Consider the following 20,631-nt stretch of genomic DNA (forward strand, 5'->3'; position numbering starts at 1 on the left):
AATTGATCCAAACTAAAGTTGTACTTGGGGTATAAAGTTGAGAATTCATCTCTCACCTTACACCAAAAATTCTTCTTTTCGAGGCCACTATATTTCGAATAAAGTTTCTTTATTGTGGCATGTGCTTCTGGTGTGATATTTTGGTAAACCTTTCTGGGTTTTTTATCGTTAATAGACATTACAATATACAAGATGGTATGTATCAGTTTAATATAAACATTTTTTACATAAATCTTTTCAGTAAAACGGCACTATTTTATATATGGTAATTTATGTCAAAATTTTGTTTTATGATTGATAATAATTGGTAAAAGAAAACAATTTTATCATTTTTATTTCACTTATTATATAATCAATATTTAAAAACCAAAAAAATATTTTTTAAACAACCAATATTTTTAATGGAATATTCCACAAAATTCTATAAAAACTGACAAATAGGCTCGTTTTTGTGTCGTAAAACCGACAAATAAACGCCTTTGACTGTATTAAACAATATTTAATAAAATATATAATATTACAGTATGGAGAATAATTTGTCTTGCTGGAACTAATTTGTCTACACCCTTAAATATTAAAATTTACTATATTTTATTATACTCAAAATATTTATTAGATTTATTCAGATTTGTCTTTTTTAGTAATATTTTTGTAAAAAATTACTTGGAATATATCTATAAAAAAAACATTTTTTGTTTGTGACACATTTTTATCGAATAAAACGGGACATTACTGTGTTGTGGATGAAAAATAAAAAATTAAAAAACCACATTCAAGAATACAAGGAAAAAACACCAAGCATTGATTTGAATGATAATAAACAACAGTCAGAAAAATGCGTTAAAAAAAGTATGATAACAATTAAATTAATTATAGCACATAACAAGTGTTTCTACTATGACCTTTCATTCCCACCCTCATCCCAATTTTCAGAGTAAAGCATTTGCCTCAATACTTTTTAATAAAGTCTACATCAACGCAACCGTTTGTGCTTCCCTATGTCACCTACTTTTCTGTCCGTACCGCGTGGACGTGGATGTGATTCCACCCTGTTTAAAAAGGAAGGGGGTCAGGAGATCCGCGCCAAGGGAGGACTGGAACGTGTGGAACGGGTGCACAAATAGACTGTTTTGACGCGGCTTCCAGAGCTTTTTTTTCGGTGCTGTCTCACTTTGTACCCACTAACTCAATGTGACTGTTCGTCATTATTTGAAATTGGGAACGAAACCAAATGTCTACTAAATTTACTATTTACTATAATTCACATATTTTAATAAAAAAATCAAGTTGTAAAGGTAATGGCGTGAAAAGCCATTATATTTTGACTGATTTAAACATTTATGTTATTGTATTAACGAACAAAACAAAAAGTTGACACAACTGACAGCAACAATATACCATTGTTGTTGGTAAAGCGTATTTTATAAATTAATTTTTAAGTTTTAGATAAAAAGTTTTTTAGTTTGGGTTGTTTGGTTTAAAATTAGAAAGTAGACAAATTACGATTTTGGAGATGGAACTGAAAAAAATATTGGGGAATTTGTGACTTAAAAATGGGAAATTAATATGCTAAAAGGTTTATAAGACAAATTAGTTCCTGTAGACAAATTAGTTGCCCATCTGTATATATAATTTTCCTAATAAAACTAATAAAACAATTCACGTTGATGTATTAGAAACACTTTGCATGTTGTTAATAACCTCGTTGATATCAATTCTTTCTTTTGGATTTTGTTTCCACGAAAGTTGAATAATGTTGTAAATACCTTCTGATATTACTTCACATCTGTTCAGTCTTTTGCCTTCCATAACAAACTCCGCTATTTTCCATGGAAACTTGAATTCATTGATTGGATACGCCTCTCCCCATTTGAAGCACTCATACATTGTTATTGCAAATGAGAATATGTCTGCACTTTTTGTGTATTTCTGTTTCAAAAGAACTTCAGGTGCCATATACACTGGTGTTCCAATACCTTTAGTGAATGTCATGTTAGTCATCAGCAAATTCACATTTCTGGCACTTCCAAAATCAGTCAATTTAGCATTCACTTTATCATTTAAATCCAATGAAAACACTAATATGTTGTCTGGCTTGATGTCTCTGTGTAATATCCCATTTGAGTGTAAATAACTTATCCCATTTGCTCATAGTGTGGCTTTTTAAACTTTTTATTTATATAAGACTGAAAACTATTTATATAAAGCATTTTGTGCTTAAAAAGTTTGTAATATAAAAACAACGTCCACAAGTTCGGGAAATTAATTGTCGTTTAAATTATTATTTGTTTTTGAATTATTTATGTTTTCATTTAACTTTATTATTAAATTTTTAACACGTTTTTTACTAAAAAAAACTTAAATTTATTATATTATAATCATAAACATTTAACATTAATTAGAATTATATATTTTTTAAAAAAATTGAGATAAATAATTTAAATTTCACATTTATATTTTTAAATAATTATAAAAATAATCAAATTTTGTTATATACAAACTTTTTAATTGAAATCTATTTATTTTGTTGTAAAAAAAATATTTTTTTGTGTATATTGTTAATACATTATATTTAAAATTACAAATTAAATTATAAAAAGCAAATTAAAATAATTAACAATTAATTTTGTATATTGTCTTTTTGCTTTTTATTGAATAATTCAATCTTTCTGCTGTAAATTTTAATGGACTGTTTAAATGATTAATTTGGTTTATTCGATTGAATGTTCTTTCCACATCACTTGTTGAAGGAAATATGGTTAGAAGGACGTCAACTATTTTAATAAGTTGTGATAATTGATTGTTTTTTAATATTTGAAAGACGTCCAACAAACGCACTTTTGTTATATAATTAGTCTTTTCGATCAATATTCGGTCATATTCTGATTGTAGTTGATTATTAATACTGTTATTAATAATTCTTTTTTGTCTTCAACGTTCAAACGTGATAACAAGTTTTTTAAAATTAACAATTCATCATTTTGAAATAAATAATTGTTGTAACAATTTATATCTGGGTTAATTCCTTTTAATAACAAATCTGGAATATAATGTATGTATAATATTTGATTCAAATTGTTATGTGTTTCATTATTCTTATAAACATCTTCGTTTATGTATCCAGTAGAATAATCAACCATATTATTTATTGAATTCATATTGACTGACATGTTTGCGTATTTAAATCTAAGTTCTGTGTTAATTATCAAACGCAATAACAGTCTTTCAGTAAAACCGATATCAACAATTAGAATATCTTTAATGTCTCTGAATTCTTTAAAATCTCCCATTCTAAGTTGATGTAAACATGTAGAAAGGTATTTTCTAAACATTGTCGTTCTTTCATAATATTCAGGGAGAGATCCTTCGCTGTTTTGAAAAGTCGAACATAAAACAAACATCATTTTATATAAATGACACAAAACTCTCAATTTATTTTTTGTTTTTAAAGAATTATCACCAAAATAAAAAGGAAAAGTGCACTCAGTTGTATTACGTGTTATTGTTTTGCTATATGTACCAACTTTTTTGTTTTTAAATTCACTCTCAAGTTCTGTTTTAACTCTGAGTATTGAAACATATGACACAATTTCTTCATAATGTTCCAATACATTATTAATGTTTCTACAAATATACAAAAACGTGTTTTTGCAAAAGTATCAATTGTAACATTTAACATCTTTTTTGTTTTTTTAAAAGTCGTCAAGTATTTTCGTTGAACAGAACCATTTGATAAAAATGACAATTGGCCCTGCATCAGAGTCACTAGAAAGATCTTCTCCACACAGATGACACCTGTGAAAATAACACCAAATACCATGGACAGGCTGTTCTATAACATCAAAATGGTTTGTTTTAACATCTTTCACCAAATCATTATATTCTTTGATCACTCCAGATTCAACTCCAATTTCGGTAGCATTTCCATCGGTTGTTTCACCAACAACTTTGATATGTGGAATATTTGCTATATCCAACTCATTTTTTAATCATTTTGCAACATCTTTTCCTGATGTAACACCGTCATAAGTTTTTAAAACCAATGGACACAATTTTATTTTACCATTATATAAATACCTCATTTCAATTGAATAAACATCTTTGTGTTTATTCTTAAAAGATGAGTCAAACCCAATAGCAACACAATCAACTTTATGTTCCATTATTTGATTCAATTTTTCAAGGAAATGCGTATTTTCGCGTGTCATTTGCCTTTTAGCTGTTCTATAATCTATATTTAAACATTCAACGTCTCGTCTTTTATCTTTGATGATATAAGATACCGCTACATCAATTATAGTTTTTATCATTTTAGTTTGATTTTGCGAAAAATGCGCCTCAATTCCAAGGGAATTGATAATATATGAAGTAACATGATTCATTCTATGTTCATTGATATTCCTATCTTTATAAGTCCTTGATTGTTTAGTATCAAATACAAACCAAAAAGAAGTTACAAAGCGATCAACTAAAAAAGTGTCATTAACCCAACAAAATTGCCTTATTTTTTCAGCTATATTTATGGGATCTTTGGTTAATATATCCGATGAAATTGTTTCGGTAAATTTATTTTTAACAAGTTCGTTTATTTGATCGATTGTTTCATGTTGTGGTGTAGTTTTAGGAAGTGTAGTATCCATTAATATATTTTCTGATGTCTCTTCGGATTCCTCAAAATATTCTTCAAGAGAATAGTCATCACTTTCAGATGTATTTGATGATAATACATCACTGTTTTCTTGGACATAAGAATATTCGTTTTCAATATTTAGTGTATTCGTGATATGTATAGGATTTAGTCTTGATACGTTTTCAATATTCGAGTTTAATGAATTTCTAAAAATCAAAGGAAGTGCCGGTGGTATATTATATTGTGTTGCTTTTTTGACAATCAATGACAACCAATATTTGTTTGACTAAGTTTATTAAAAAATAAAAATACGATTTTTTTCTTTTGTAATTTGTGATCTGGAGTTTTAATAAAATAAATACACACATCAGAATCATTTTGTTCATCAATAAAAGTAGAGTACAATTGGATAATTTCATTTTCGTTTAGAATAACCGGTTCTTCATTGAGTTCTTTTGGGAAACTTTCACCATATAATGGTTGAAAACATGTTCTGAGTTTGTTATGAACATCGGATTCATGACTTTTACATGATGAAAAAAGCATCCACAATTCATCTCGCAAACAAAAAGAAAACTCAACACCTTGATATTTGGCTAATAAATATCCTTTTTTAAAATAATTAAAAGAATTTACATCGAAAATCAAATCGTTTGGATTGCTCATTGTGTTTTGTTTTTTTCAAGATAGTTAATTTTTATAAGGAAATTGAAATAATGAAAACACACGAAATTTAAATGTTATGTAATTGTTTATTTACAATGTTTTATAATTATATTATTATGTATTAAATTGCAATATATAATATTTATTTATCACAACATTAATGTTTTAATGTTGACGAAATTCAATAGATACTAAATAGATTTTTTTAATATATTATATTATTTTGGTTTTATAATTATAAAATGAATCCTTCCACACACAAAAACGATAAAAATAAATAGAAATACGTGAACACGATAATCATATTATTATCGAAGACTATTGAGATATATACATACACAAATTGGTTTGTTTTTTGTTGCAATAATTTGTTTGAAAGTACAGTTACGATTATCAAATGAAATGATATGATATTTACATACATCTATGTATGTATATTGTACATTATATTATATTATAAACTAGAAAAATAATAAAATATCATATTATTATAAAATATATTAAATTGATAGTTGTCATAATGTATAAAAAAACATGATAAACAATCAACTGCAGATAATTATTTATGACTTAATGATATGATATTTAAACACACTTGTTTTTTAAAAATAAAAACAACAAAATTATGATAAATGTGATTATTGTATAATCATAAAATACAATAAAAAGCGAAAATTGGAAACAATATTTAATTCTTATAACAGTAATGTAAAATGTATGTATTTAAATGTATGGATGTCAAAAATTGATATCATGGTACAATTTAAAATTAAAATATACATACGAAAAATGAACTATGTGTCGTATTAAAATATGAGTTGTGACAAATTGAAACAAATATGGTTCCAAATTCCAATTAGACTTAAAGTTATTGAAAAGTATTAAATAGATTTAGTGGTAATCTTACATAACACATTCTAAAAAAGTGTATTTACTAAAATGAACAATTTGTGTGTTGTGATTCAAAAATGATATATATATAAACAGAAAACAAAATATGTGGTATTATTCAATTAACAATAAAAAAGTGAACTACATATAAGTAAAAGTTGATTAGTTGATATACAAATTAACACATTTAATGTTTAATTGTGAATACAACAAATGAAAGATAATATAAATCAAATAAATATTTGATTTATATTTTTTTGTTACAAAATATAACAAAAACGTAAATACGTATAACGAGAAAACGAGAAAACGAGAAAACGAGAAAACGAGAAAACGAGAAAACGAGAAAACGAGAAAACGAGAAAACGAGAAAACGAGAAAACGAGAAAACGAGAAAACGAGAAAACGAGAAAACGAGAAAACGAGAAAACGAGAAAACGAGAAAACGAGAAAACGAGAAAACGAGAAAACGAGAAAACGAGAAAACGAGAAAACGAGAAAACGAGAAAACGAGAAAACGAGAAAACGAGAAAACGAGAAAACGAGAAAACGAGAAAACGAGAAAACGAGAAAACGAGAAAACGAGAAAACGAGAAAACGAGAAAACGAGAAAACGAGAAAACGAGAAAACGAGAAAACGAGAAAACGAGAAAACGAGAAAACGAGAAAACGAGAAAACGAGAAAACGAGAAAACGAGAAAACGAGAAAACGAGAAAACGAGAAAACGAGAAAACGAGAAAACGAGAAAACGAGAAAACGAGAAAACGAGAAAACGAGAAAACGAGAAAACGAGAAAACGAGAAAACGAGAAAACGAGAAAACGAGAAAACGAGAAAACGAGAAAACGAGAAAACGAGAAAACGAGAAAACGAGAAAACGAGAAAACGAGAAAACGAGAAAACGAGAAAACGAGAAAACGAGAAAACGAGAAAACGAGAAAACGAGAAAACGAGAAAACGAGAAAACGAGAAAACGAGATAAAATATTAAATAATTGAATTGTTGTTATTTTAAATAGTTTAATATTGTTAATATATATAATTTTTATATTATATATCTAATAAATAACAATATTTTATAAATGTTATTTATTTATAACGAACTTTATATAATTATTAATGTGGAGAGGTAACAATTTATAAATATAGTTTCTTCATATCTATTAATAACAGAACTTCTGGGGAGTTATAAATATATATATTTGCCGATTATTTTCTTCGAGTAAAAAAGTACCAAAATGCCACACTATGCATTTGCTGCATCTATCATCATTTTTATTCGAAGTTTAATACAAACATCTGAACTTGGTTTATGATTCGTTAAGTCTTGTAAAGACCCAAATGGTGCAAATTCAGTCACCATACATACTTTGTTTGGAATAAATACGGCGCCATAGAAATGGACAATATACTCACTTCTGAATTTATCTAACATTGTAACTTCTTTTTCAAAAAATGACAATAACGAGTTTCCAACCATTTCTTTCAATTTTTTAATAGCAACTTCGTTTCCTTTGTAAGTTCCTTTGTAAACAATACCAAAACCACCTTCACCAAGCTTTTTGTCTTCATTTAATTCTTCATTATCCAATTTTGTTGATATCTGAGTTATAGCAACCAAATTAATTTGAGTTTCTTTGGTTATTCCACTTTTAAAATTCACAGAAAACAATGTGATTTTATCTTTAATTTTGCACGAACAATTTGGTCGAATAAAAATTTCAAATTCGACTGCTTTGTTCTTTTTTAGAGAAATTACAAGAGGTTCTGTTCTTATGGTATATTTTTCTGTGTTGTCTTTTGAGGAAAATTGCACTTTAATTGTGTTCTTTCCGAAATTTCCAACACATAATAACTCGCGCGACTCTTTGTCGACTGGAATCGTTTCCTCGTCGTTTTCACCTTCAAATTTAATTTGATTTTTATTCACAAAAACATCAGAAATTGAAGTTTTGGTGAATTGAATGTTCGACTTTCTGACATCAAAAATGCACGTCTTTTCTTGCACTTTTTTAATATGATAGTGGCGATTAATTTGAACAGAGACAAAGAGTACAATGAATACAATAAGAGTTATGATAATAATAACAAATATCACAACTATTAATATCACCCACCACACTACCTTTGTATGGCAAGACGTGTTTGAGTAATTTGGCGTGTGCCAAAATGCGCATTTCGTGCATTTAGAGTTTGTCACTTCAACACAATTTTCAATTGAACTTTTTGAGTAACATTTGGAGTCTAACAAGATATAATATTCTACACATGAAGTGCATATTCCAGTTGTTCCACAAGTGGAACAATTAAAAGTTGTCAAATTGTAAGTGACACAAAACTGATTTTGTTGGTAAAAACCAGTTAAACATTTCAAACATCCACTTTGACTTTTTACCTCGCAATTTACAAGTAAATCATATGAAATGCACTGCGTGTTGTTTGCGAGTAAAAAGTAATTTGTAAAACAACTTAAACACGTTTTTTCAGTGTTGCACTCATTACAATTTTCAATGCAATTTTTGCACTGGCCATATTCGTCTCTGTAAAATCCAATATCACATAAAGCGCACAGAGATTGTGAAGGGACAAGTTTCTTGCAATTGGTGATGACTTCTGAATTAGAAAAACACTTTCCATCCGACAAAAAGTAATTTTTGTTGCAAGTAAGACACAAAATCTTGTTGTAACAATCCATACAATTTTCAGAACAAATTTCACATTGATAATTTGATAAGAAATAGCCGTTATACAGCTGATACATCGGTCTTTTTCAACATTCATTCGATCACAATTATCTTCTTGATTTTTTAATGGAACGCATTTAAATGTATTATCATAAATAGTATTATTTTTACATAATAAACAATTATCAAATTTGGTTGAAATTGAACAATTGATATTTGAAGTGCACACTCCACTTTCATTTATATATTTGGAGACTTGTTGACACCCGCTACAAAAAGTATTTGAGCTTTGAACACAACCACTTTGTGTTAGTTCAATGCATTTTCTTTCATTATTAATAACTCCATTTAATGTACATTTAAGACAATTGTGTGTATCACAAAGGGAACACATTTCACCATATTTAGTTGAACAATTTTGACAAGTATTTTCTCTATTGTAATAACCATTTTCACATATAATTAAATTGTCGTTGTTTGAAAGAATAACTCCATTTGGTGGAGTGCAAACTCCATTTTTCAATAAACTTTTGTTATCACATATTATACAAGAACTTTCGTTGTAACATAACATACAATTTTCACCACATTTTTCACACTTATTTGATTTTATAAAATATCCAATGGCGCACTTGCTTTATTTACCTGATATAATTAGTAACGAATTATCATCATAAAGTAATACATTTTCACAGTTTCCATTGACGTCAACAATATACTCTTTATCACATAAAACGCATTTTCCTTTAACACAATGAAGACAATTAATTGGACATGGTAAACATTGATTTTTATAAGCTTCGCTTCCAGTCTCACAAGCTTCACAAACAGTTGAAGTTTGTTTTTTGTATAATGTTGTACATTTTGAATTTATAATTTCGCAATTTCCACCCAATAGATATGAGTCATTTTTACATAAATGACAACTTCCATCTTCTAAATTGGAATAAAAAAGCAAACATTGGTTTGTTTCATTAAATGACACTGTTTTATAAGTATCTGTTGTTTTTATTATTTCCCTTTTTAATAACTTTTGTGAAGTTGTAAACCCAAATTTAGAGCCTAAAATCCACTTCTTACTTGTTTGTGAGATTTCAATATTTTCGCCATTTTTTGAAGAGTTGTTTATATAAATCAGATTTTCATTTTGATCTTCAAATTTCGAACTAAAATTGTTTTGTTTAATAAAATCAAGTTGCGTTGTGTTTTGCATAAATACTCCAATAAAATTAATGTTCTGTTCGAGTTTTGTGTTTTGTATCACAATTGTCGAATTAATAGAAGAAAGTGGACAGTGAAGAATTTGATTTTCATATCTGTTGTAATCATCAAACTGTCCTCCAATATAAGTACATGTAACGGATGTATCAACATTGTTAGAGTTTAGATAAGCTCGATATAATTTCCCACCAAGTAAATTATTAAACAAAGGTGTTGAAGATGAATTTTGAACTTCTTGAAATGAAATCAAGTTGATATAATTGTCTTTGTAATCATTAAAAACGACTATAATATTTATTGTGTCTGATATAAATATACCACCTTTATGAATTTGAATAAGACCCGTTTTATCCCCAATTGTTGTCATGTTATTGAGACTTATTGTAACACTTTCGCCAATTGTTAAAGAATATTTTGAAGTCATTTTAATATACCCATTCGTGTAAAACTCAATTGATGAAGTGATTTTAAGTGGTACATTAAAAGTAGCACATTTGTGAAGTGAAAGTGTTTTTGTCGTAACATTTGAAGTGGAAGTGACATTAACATCTTTAACATTAATTTCAATTCTGTTCCAATTTTGTGGAGTTGAATTTTCATTCATTTGTGATGAGAGAATTTGAAGAGTCAAAGTATTTTGTGTGTTGTTGTTAAAGCAGTCCCCTCGATTCACTCCATCATACCCTAAGGGTTCCCATACACCATTTCAGTGTAATTACAAAGACACATGTTATATTCACTTTTAGTTAAATACACTCGTTTCCCACATTTAGACAAAAGTGATGTCTTAACTTCAGAAAAATCTCCATCCAAAGCAAACAATATTTTGTTTGTTAAATTTGTTTCAGATATCAAAATTTGTGTGTTAATTATAAGATTCTTTTTGAAGTAAAATTTCCCAATTGAAGTGATTTTCAAAGTTGATATATTACAATTTAAATTAAATATAATATTTTCATTTTCTAATATTTCTAAAGTGTCAAAATTAATTGTATTCTCGTTGTTTTCTAAACCATTTAATATATATTTTCTATTGGGTTTAAATATTATTGAGAACCATTGAGTAACATTTACATAAATGTTAATATTTTCACTTTCACTTTTATTCTCGCCAATAGTTGTTAAATTTAAATCAAATAATGAACTGTTGTATCTACAATCCGGGAATGTATTAACATTATCCAATGTTATATTTTCATTCTCTGCATTACAATAACAAGTCGTATTAATTAAATTTGCGTATACATTAATTTCTGTTTTACCAAAATATAAAATTCTGTTATACCCATTTCGTTCACATACAGATTTTACATAAGGAGTAAACTCGGAATTTTTGAAAGTTACACTTTCTTCTTTTGATTTTCCAGTGAATAAATATCTTCCATTTGTATATGGATCACCAACGTACTGAGCTGTTTCAAATTCTAAATTGACAGACTGCATCACGTATCCATCAATAAATAAATAAGCGATTTGTGTTATTGTTCGATATATCTTAATCCAGAATCTTTGGTCAATATCTGAAAATAATACAATGCTTTGACTTTTTAACTGAATTGTTGGTCTCCATTTTTCGCCAATTGTTGTCCGACAAGAGTTTTCATTATTAAAACAACCAAAGGAAATAAAAAAATTTTCTGGTCGACCGCTGTCTACAAAATAAATTCTAACATTTTCATTTTTTTCTTGAATATATAACGCTTTTAAATTAAATGGATTTTGAAATGTAAAATTTCGAATGGTGTATTTATCTGTTTCATTTTCACGGAAAATCATTGTTTGAAAAGAACAACAATAATGTTTGAATGTGAAATAATAATCATCATAATTATATGTGACTGTCCAGCCGGATCGATTACAAAAATTATCATTTGAATTTAAACTAATTTCATTATTCTCTTCACACCAAGTAATTGAATAACCAATAGACATGAAAAACAGTATAAAATGTGTGTATGACAACGTATTCTTCATTGTAATCTAAAATAATATATTAAAGTACTTTTAAAAGCAATAATAAAAAACAGACAAATATCTTTCATTGCAAATCAGAATAATTGTTCTTTGATAAAACAATGTTAAGTGTTTTGATATTTTAATAATAAAAAATATGTATAGTCATGGTAAAAAAGGTTGTTGAGTAAAAATGGTTGTTGATTGAATAAAGGTTCGGTTTATTTTTACATTTCAATAAAATTTACACTTATAGTGTACCTTTAATTGAAGTTGTTTTCCCTTCAAACAGAACTAAAAAGAACATATTATTCAAATCAAAACGAAAAAAAAATAAATAGAAAATGAAGGGAAAGAAGATTTCTTCTCATTTATAAACAATAACAAAAAACAATAACAAAAAAATGATAAAAGTTTCAATTAGATGAATGCTCTAGTCAATGGCAAGAGTATTTTATGCTTTAAACAAGTAAAAAGCCAATCATCAAAAGAAACGCTAAACCTATACGGTCAACACCTTCTGTATTAACAAAACGTAAACAAACTCCACAATTCTACCTTTTTGACAACCAGTATTGGTTCAACTAAAGCAAATAAAGCTATCGATAAACACATTGAATAAAGAGAAATAAAAAACAAACAATAATAAGCAGTCGTGAAAAAAAAGATTGTCGATGTTATAATAATTAAGGAAAATGCAGTTGTTACTTAAACGCGATTAAATAATAAAAATATCAGTTTAATTGATCTGTTAAATATGTAAAAATCAGAGTTGATCTGTAAAAACTTAAAGTTTACAAGATGTCATAATTTGACAATTGTATCAAAAAGACGTTTTTAAAACCATATTTTTATTATTTTAAACTTAAATAATATTATCAATGATTGAATAATAAAAATAAATATCATTTTAAATTCCTTTTGAACTTGTGTACTTTAATTAATCTTACAGGTCAGCCCAACTTACATTGAAATTATCAGGAAATATTCAAAAAATAAATCAAACATAACACGACTTTTTCAATCATTTTAAAATGCCTTCGTTTTTATCAATGTTTAAGTTGCTTCTTCTTCCAGGAAAGGCAACAGGAACTACGCAAACCTGTTCGCCCAAAAACTATCGAATTCGGAAGGCATACTCCCTACAGTAGAAAATTCTGACATCATAAGTACCCTCTTTTTCTTTTCCAATTGGCTTTTTTACGTAACCACACATGTGAAAGGCTGAGGTGTTGTTGTTGTTTACGCAGGCAATTTTGAACGATTGGATGATTTCAAAGACTCTTTTTGTGACCATACAAACAGACAACTCTTCCAACTTAGCAGCATCTATTGCACCATCTTGATCCTTGAGTTCTAAAATTTCTATTTTTCTTCGCTTTGTAGCCTTCTTGACTTCATCTTCAACATCATCTTTTTGAGACATAACACCAATGGGGTACTTCATACCAACAAGTCGAGAAACTACCGAAGAACCCATTGCTCTCTATCAGTTAATAACAATAAAAGAAAAGTAAACATGTTAACAAGACTTATAACGGCTTTGAATAATAATATTATTTCAGTAATTTCTCTCATAATAAAAAACAAACTTTTTGAACGCCAAATATGACGACGTCCAGTGGCTGAGACAAGTGGCTACTGTGTGGGCACAATAATAATAAAGCCACTTTATTTTCGAACAGCCACTTTCTAGCACCATCTTTAATGTGGCTAACACAGTTGTCTTGTATTAAAACCGCCCATTCTTGTGGGCAATTTTTTCTTCTTAATTCCAGTTCTGGTTTAAGACATCTTTCAAGCCACAACGTGTATATGTTTTCCGTAATGAAGGATTTGCGTTGATATGCAATTTCAACATCATCTCTGTCTATGTATCTGTCGATTTCATTTTTCATTGTCAAGTTTGATAGTATGATCATTGGTTTCAGCGTGGTGTTGTTGGCAAATATTCCTGCAATCAATGTTATGCGTTTTTGAGAGCGATCAACAGAGTAAGAGTTGGTGTAGTCATAGTTGTCGTCAACATAAAAGTTGCTCCTTTTTGAGTCCACAAATGGACAATAACCACTTTCGTCCATGTTGATAAGGAGGGAGGGTTTAACTCCATTCAAGTGAACAACTCTTTCGCCGGCATATTGTTTGTCATTGTTCAACAAATCAACAGCTCTAGTTTCATAGCTTCTTAACTCATCTTTACTCAGCTCAGCTCTCTCTTTATCCATTGGTTTTGCAATCTTCTTAATTAAACCCTCCCTTCTCAAACTGTTTGCGATGGTTCTTTTTGATACTTTCTTCCCAACAACTCCTTCTACAACATTTCCCATTTCTTTAGTGGTGATTGGTTTGGTGGTGTTTTGTCTTTCTCGAATTGTTTCCAACAACAACGGCATCCTCGATTGATTAATTTCTCGTTTTCTTCCAGACTTCCCTTCGACATCGTCATACAAGTTGTTGAGGCGGGCCGTCGAGGGTGAGACACCCAACACTTTGGCTTTCGTTTCAATTGAAACCTTTTCAAGCCATTTTTCACTTCTCAACAATTTCATTTGTTGTTGGAATGTTAGACATTCCATGATTTCTGTTGCATGGGTTTCACAGAAATCCAAAAAATCACAGCCACGACCTGATTTGGTACTGTGGCGCAACACGCTCAAATCCAATTTTTTTGAAGCGGGTTTTCGCTGTGGTTTGGACATGATTATTGAGTTCTGAAACCAGCTGTATTTGTTAATTTTATTATAATTAATGGTTAATTTTATTAATAATTATAATTTGAAGTGTTTCGAAAAATTGTCTTTATTCTTTCCCAACAATTTGACATCTAATCGCAATATATTTTTATAAAATTTGGGTGATTTCCTGTTTTTTTATGTAGCAATTGACTCTTTATTTTCTATTTTTCATGTTATCAAGAAAATAAATTTAAAAAACAATTGTGTGACCATAACTTTGAAACTCATGATTGTGTATAGTTTGCTTCCAATACAAATGTCGTTTGTAATAAAGAGGAGTACTCAAATTTAACAATGATATAATTTTTCAATTTCATTTCTTATTTTACTCAAAAAATGAAAGGGGGTGAAAAAAAGCACTTTCATTTTCTTTTTTTGATAAACAACAATGATTATAAATAATGTAATATCTATAATGTTCAATAAACAGCTCTTAATGTTATACAATTGACAACCAATTGTAATACTGTCAATTATCGTTTTTATGATTATCCTTGTTTGTGTTCTATTTTTCGAACATGGTGAAAAAAAAGCACTTTCATTTTTTCAGAAACTATATTAACTATATTGAACTATACTTGTTTTTCGAATTACAAAAAAACAATTTTCGATTCAAAATTGAAAATGTTATACATTTTATAAAATCAACACACAAAAACGTTGAGATTGAGAAGAAAACAATTTGTTTTAAAAATACACTCCTTTGTTATAAATAGTTTTATTTGCTCAAAAACATATTTTCAATATTATTTCAATGATGCGAAGAAATTTGTAACTTTTCTTGAAATACAAAAATAAACCGAACCTTTATTCAATCAACAACCATTTTTACTCAACAACCTTTTTTTACCATGACTATATTAAATTTTAACAGTATTTTTTAAACTATAGTTTTAAATAATAATTATCAATGAAAAATTAACAATTTGTGTTTGTGAGTAAAATATTATATTTAAAAAATACAATGAAAATATTGAAATGTTATTATTGATGTCTTTAAACTTTTAGTATATTTTTGGGTATCATTTAAATTTTGATAATAAATTTAAATAACTTGAAATATACAACAATTTTATTAATATATTATTTTGATATATAAATATAAAATTTTTAATTTATTGTTATTATTAAAAATGTTTACAAAAAAATAAATAACATTTAAATAATTAGGAACAAATAAAATATACTATTGTTATAAATGTTATATTTTAAAAAAACATTTAAAATCGAAGAATTGTTTTAAATGTTTTCAAAAGTGTTAATTATTTGTAATTTATGTTTAAGAAAAGTTATTCTGAAAACCTTGCAACTTTGAAGTGTCAGTGCGACTTTGTTTATAGTATAATTATAATAAAACAATTATATGTTTATATGAATCAAAACAAGAAAACATAAACAAATTAATTTAAAACTATACTTCAATTAAAATACAATAACAAAACTATAACGATAGTTACACAATCCTTCACAATCGGTTTTTGGTTGAACCATGTAATTATATTAATTATTCAATTATAGGGGCGTGACAAAAAATATTTTTTTATGTTCAATTTTTTAGCTTTGATTTTTTGGTCGTTAAGGCAGATCTTTTAAAAAAATCTCTAGATTTTGTAGATCGAAATTAGTTGTAAAAAAACAATTAAAGCAAAGTATGTTTTTGTGTTAAAAAAAGTGCAAACATCAAATATTTTGTTAACTGTTGCCCACCCTAATAAAAACGTTACTATCACAATCACCTTCATAAGGTTAACCGATTAAAATAAACGAGACCTAAAGATAAAATCGCATTAGAATAGTTGTAAAACCTAGTGTCTGATCTCTCACTGTTATGTGAAAACTGCTGAAATATGCCTTTTCATACAATAGCAAATTTAAATGTAAACTGTTTTCCAAAACTCTGTACCGTTTCCAAAATTTATATAAACCCTTTGTCCTAATTTCCCGTTATTTACTATTTTTTATTTGTTTTATTTTTTATTTTCCTATTTGTTGAACCAACAACGGTACACAGTTTAAAACCCTTAAAATTCAATACAATTTCAATTATCGAACAAAAAATCGGGAAATCACCCAAATATTGGGTAAATCTTCTCCGATTTTCCAGGTTCGTTATTTGGTCAGTGGTTTATTTTGTAATTAAACGTAAGTAAAACAACATATTTCTAACAAACACAAGATAAACAATAATATAACAATAAACAAATGTTGTGATGAAGGACATTATTACATCAAATGATACAACACGTTAATAAATAATAAGTTTTTGTTTATTTCAACAATTAAAAAAGTTATCGATAACATAAAACAAACATTTAAACAATCAAGGTTATTAATCAAAAGAGTATAAAATAAAATAAACAGTTCAAAAATTAAAAAAACTTTTCAATTGTATAGCCTTAACCAATTTATCTTCTCTCAATGCTTGTTTTACTCATTAGTACTTTTCATTTTTATCCAAAACACAACTTGGTGATTCTGTAAACATGGGCATTTAATTATAAAGTTGTGTTTACGTTTTTTTGGCAAATTTTGGGTTATGGTAATCAAATTTTTGATCCCAAGTTTGTTTTTTATATTTTTCAAGTAAATTTTTGGTGCAAGATTTATTTGTCAAGTAATATTTAAAAAAGTCAGGTTCGTTATTTTGTTTTTTTTGAGTAAATATTTATAACAAAAAATGAGGGTTAAGCAAAGGAAAAATTATTTGGAAATTATTTGTCTAAAAAATCGGGGCATCCCAGTACAGAGTTTTGAAAAACAGTTTAAATTATTTTTAGAATTTTTTCTCATTTTTATATTTATAGGGAAAAAAACGCAATTTTACGTCTCTCGTGCATTTTGCAAAAGAAAAAAAAATACCATTGGCCGGTTAAGCAAAGAATTAATACATTTCATACACAGAGATAGTGGATATTATTACAAAAAATTATAACGTACAGTTTATTTATTATAATGTACCATAAATAAAGAGTTGTAAAAGTATATATTTTTATGTTTCAATTGTATTTTTTGGATTTCAATTATCTCAAATACTTTTTTAAAAAAAACGATGTGTGTTGAAGTAATGCCTTCGCAAGAACTTCAACTTCCTCGGCCGTAGTCTCAGATTTTAACCCGATTAGTTGTGCAAATTGCTTATATTACTGGTCTGCAACATACAAATTGTACTTTGGACACTACGCCATCTTTCTTGAGATAACACCATTGTACCGAATAACATGTGGTAACAACACTGCAACACATCGATTATATGGAAAATGGAAAGCGGCTCCTATTTTGTGAAAAATTGAGTGAATAATCCCAAGGAACGCGAAAACAAAGGTTATACCATCAATGGTAGCTGCATTGTGCCTCTTCTCTCTTGCAATAAAAACCACGTTGAATAATGACCAAGTTGTCAAGACTAATTTGACTTCTTCTTTGGCAAGACCATCTTTGTACTCATTTGCCATGACTGAGACATAAGCCTCAACTGCATGGACAATACATCGATACCACAGTCTGCAAAAGCTCTTTTTGTTAACGAGACACAAAACATTGGGTCGATGATAGTAACTGATGGAATCAATGAATTATCTGCAAGTGGGCACTTCTTGTTAGTCTCAATTTTTGAGGTGACAGCAAATGGAGTGACTTCAGACGCCATGCCAGTAGTCAAAGAACTCATGAAACAAATTTGTGAGAAGGATGGCAAAAGTTACACTGAAGAATTTCAAGTTTGGTAAAATCAAGGTTTTCTTCAAGTTGGTGTTCTTGCTGAAATTGAAGAGATTAGAGTAAAAATGATTTGAAAAAGACTCAATTGGCTCTTGACAATACTGAGAAGAAACTCGACTAACAAGTTGCTCAGAACAGGAATGTCTCAGACGAAAAAGATGGGTATAACCAACAATTGCAAGCTGAGAAGACCAAGATTGTAGCTTTGACTTCAGCAAGAATGCAGATGATAAAAAGATTTCATTATTGAACTCAGAGAAAGATGAGTTAGAAGATAAAAATAGAAAACTTGCTGAGTTGGTTAAGAAAATTGAAGACGGACTGATAGACTCTGATATGTTGAAAGCACAGAAAGCCGACTACAAAGCCCAAATCCAAGCGTTGAAAGACGATATGGAGAAGACTGGAAAAGACTTGGCTGGTGCCAAATCGAATATGCATCAAAAAGACGTTGAAATTAATAACTTGAATGAACAATTTGCCTAAACTATTAATAAGAAAGACAAGCTTGAAGCTGATGCTGAGAATATGAACAGAAAGAAAGATGCTCAAGAAAAGCAACTGACTTAATTGAAAACTGACAATGACAATTTGACTAAAGCCAAATCAGTTGTCGATGCCAAATTGAAAGACGCTGAAAGAGAAAAAGTTGCTCTTAACGAAGAAGTTGAAGCCGCAATTGAGAAGTTGAGAATTGCTAAGAATGACTTGGGAAGAACTAAAGCCGAACTTGACCAACTCCAACAAAACTTTGACTACCTCAAGAAGAATGCCGACACTGATGCCGCTGATAAGAAGAAACTCAATGAAACTGTTAATGAGAACAATAAGAAGCTTGAGGAATTGAGTGCCAAAGTCGACGAACTTACTCACAAGAACAAGAAGTTGCTGAAGTTAACGAAGAGCTTGAAACAGTCAAGAAGGACAAATTTGTGAAAGAAATAGAAGCGAAGAAGTTGAAAACGGAAAACGAGGAAATTAAAGAGAACATGAAGAACTTGGCTTATGACAAAGACCAACTTTCTTCTGAAAAGAAGAAGCTTCAAGACGAATATGACCAACTCATTAACTTGGTCTCAGCACACGAAGATGAGACCAACAACTTGAATGGTTCAATCAAAAAGTTACAAAGAGACTTAGAAGCAAACACACCGAGTTGACTGAATTAAGAGACAGAACAGTTAAAGACAAGAAGAAAATAGCAGATTTGGAACAACAAGTACAAGACCTTGAATATAGACCAGTTGGGACTTCAAATATTGATCAAACTGAGGTCATCAAGAGAGACAACCAAATTGCTGATTTGGAGAAGGCAGTTGCTGCGTTGAAAGACCAGAACACTCAACTTGATGCTGCTAAGAAGGATATGAAGAAGCAATCTGTCGAAGACGCTTTGAATATTGAGAATAATGAATCACATATAAAGGCACTTGAAGCACAAAAGAAGATGGCTTTGGACAACAAAGCGGAGGCTGAGAAGACTGCCGCGGACCAATCTGATAGAAGATGGAAGACCAAGTCAAAGCACTAAAAGCACAAGTTTCGTCACTTAAAGTCCAAGTCAGTGCACCAGCTTCAGTTGCTCAAGAAGAAGAGAAGAACATGTTGAATGCAAGAATTGCTGGAATTCAAGCCCAACCAGATGAAGAAAGACAGAAACTTGACAGTGCAGATGCTGCTCGAAAGGCTGCTGAGAGCAAATTACAGGAAGTCCAGTTCAACTTAGATGAAGCAAATAACACTAAAGAGAAGTTGACTAAAAAGGCGAATGACTTGACTGTCCAAGTTGATCAACTCACTGATGAGAATAAGAATGAAAGGATTTGGAGGAAAAGGACAAAATGATCAACGACTTGAATGCTGAAGTCGACAAGGCACAGAAACAACTTGACACTGCAAATGATGACAAAGATGGCAATGAAGCGATGAAACAGAAATATCAAGACGAATTGATGAGTGTTAGAACTGAACTTGATCAAGAAAAGAAAGATCACACTAAGACCCAATTGATTAAAGGCAAATACGAGAAGGATATCGCTGAAATCATAGTCAGAGCTAAAACATTTGAGAAGAAAGTCCAGATGGCTGAACAAAGTCAAGACTATGAAAAATTATAAATAGCTTTTAAAAAAATG

General features: G+C 28.9%; 6 protein-coding genes across 6 annotated transcripts; 2 read left to right on the top strand and 4 right to left on the bottom strand.

Moving 5' to 3' along the window:
* Positions 1–1,547: 1,547 nt before the first annotated feature.
* EIN_451380 (protein serine/threonine kinase, putative) lies at positions 1,548–2,152 on the bottom strand (the record flags this gene model as incomplete). The annotated part of the gene is made up of 3 exons (XM_004258250.1): positions 1,548–1,637; positions 1,681–2,104; positions 2,136–2,152. 3 exons carry the CDS (start codon positions 2,150–2,152, stop codon positions 1,548–1,550), a joined length of 531 nt encoding a protein of 176 aa, XP_004258298.1.
* Positions 2,153–6,109: 3,957 nt separating this feature from the next.
* EIN_451390 (hypothetical protein) lies at positions 6,110–7,177 on the top strand (the record flags this gene model as incomplete). Its single annotated transcript, XM_004258251.1, has 2 exons — positions 6,110–6,163; positions 6,494–7,177. 2 exons carry the CDS (start codon positions 6,110–6,112, stop codon positions 7,175–7,177), a joined length of 738 nt encoding a protein of 245 aa, XP_004258299.1.
* Positions 7,178–7,432: 255 nt separating this feature from the next.
* EIN_451400 (protein serine/threonine kinase, putative) lies at positions 7,433–8,947 on the bottom strand (the record flags this gene model as incomplete). The annotated part of the gene is made up of 1 exon (XM_004258252.1): positions 7,433–8,947. One exon carries the CDS (start codon positions 8,945–8,947, stop codon positions 7,433–7,435), a length of 1,515 nt encoding a protein of 504 aa, XP_004258300.1.
* A 560-nt stretch (positions 8,948–9,507) lies between these two features.
* Positions 9,508–10,695, bottom strand: EIN_451410 (hypothetical protein; the record flags this gene model as incomplete). Its single annotated transcript, XM_004258253.1, has 1 exon — positions 9,508–10,695. One exon carries the CDS (start codon positions 10,693–10,695, stop codon positions 9,508–9,510), a length of 1,188 nt encoding a protein of 395 aa, XP_004258301.1.
* An 80-nt stretch (positions 10,696–10,775) lies between these two features.
* EIN_451420 (hypothetical protein) lies at positions 10,776–12,065 on the bottom strand (the record flags this gene model as incomplete). The annotated part of the gene is made up of 1 exon (XM_004258254.1): positions 10,776–12,065. The coding sequence occupies one exon, from the start codon at positions 12,063–12,065 to the stop codon at positions 10,776–10,778; it is 1,290 nt and encodes a 429-aa protein (XP_004258302.1).
* A 6,259-nt stretch (positions 12,066–18,324) lies between these two features.
* EIN_451430 (paramyosin, long form, putative) lies at positions 18,325–20,613 on the top strand (the record flags this gene model as incomplete). Its single annotated transcript, XM_004258255.1, has 7 exons — positions 18,325–18,495; positions 18,734–18,917; positions 19,107–19,343; positions 19,391–19,619; positions 19,667–20,014; positions 20,062–20,275; positions 20,317–20,613. The coding sequence occupies 7 exons, from the start codon at positions 18,325–18,327 to the stop codon at positions 20,611–20,613; spliced, it is 1,680 nt and encodes a 559-aa protein (XP_004258303.1).
* Positions 20,614–20,631: the final 18 nt, after the last annotated feature.

Source organism: Entamoeba invadens (assembly GCF_000330505.1).
Source record: "Entamoeba invadens IP1 unplaced genomic scaffold scaff_1105074725223, whole genome shotgun sequence".
NCBI lineage: Eukaryota > Evosea > Mastigamoebida > Endamoebidae > Entamoeba > Entamoeba invadens.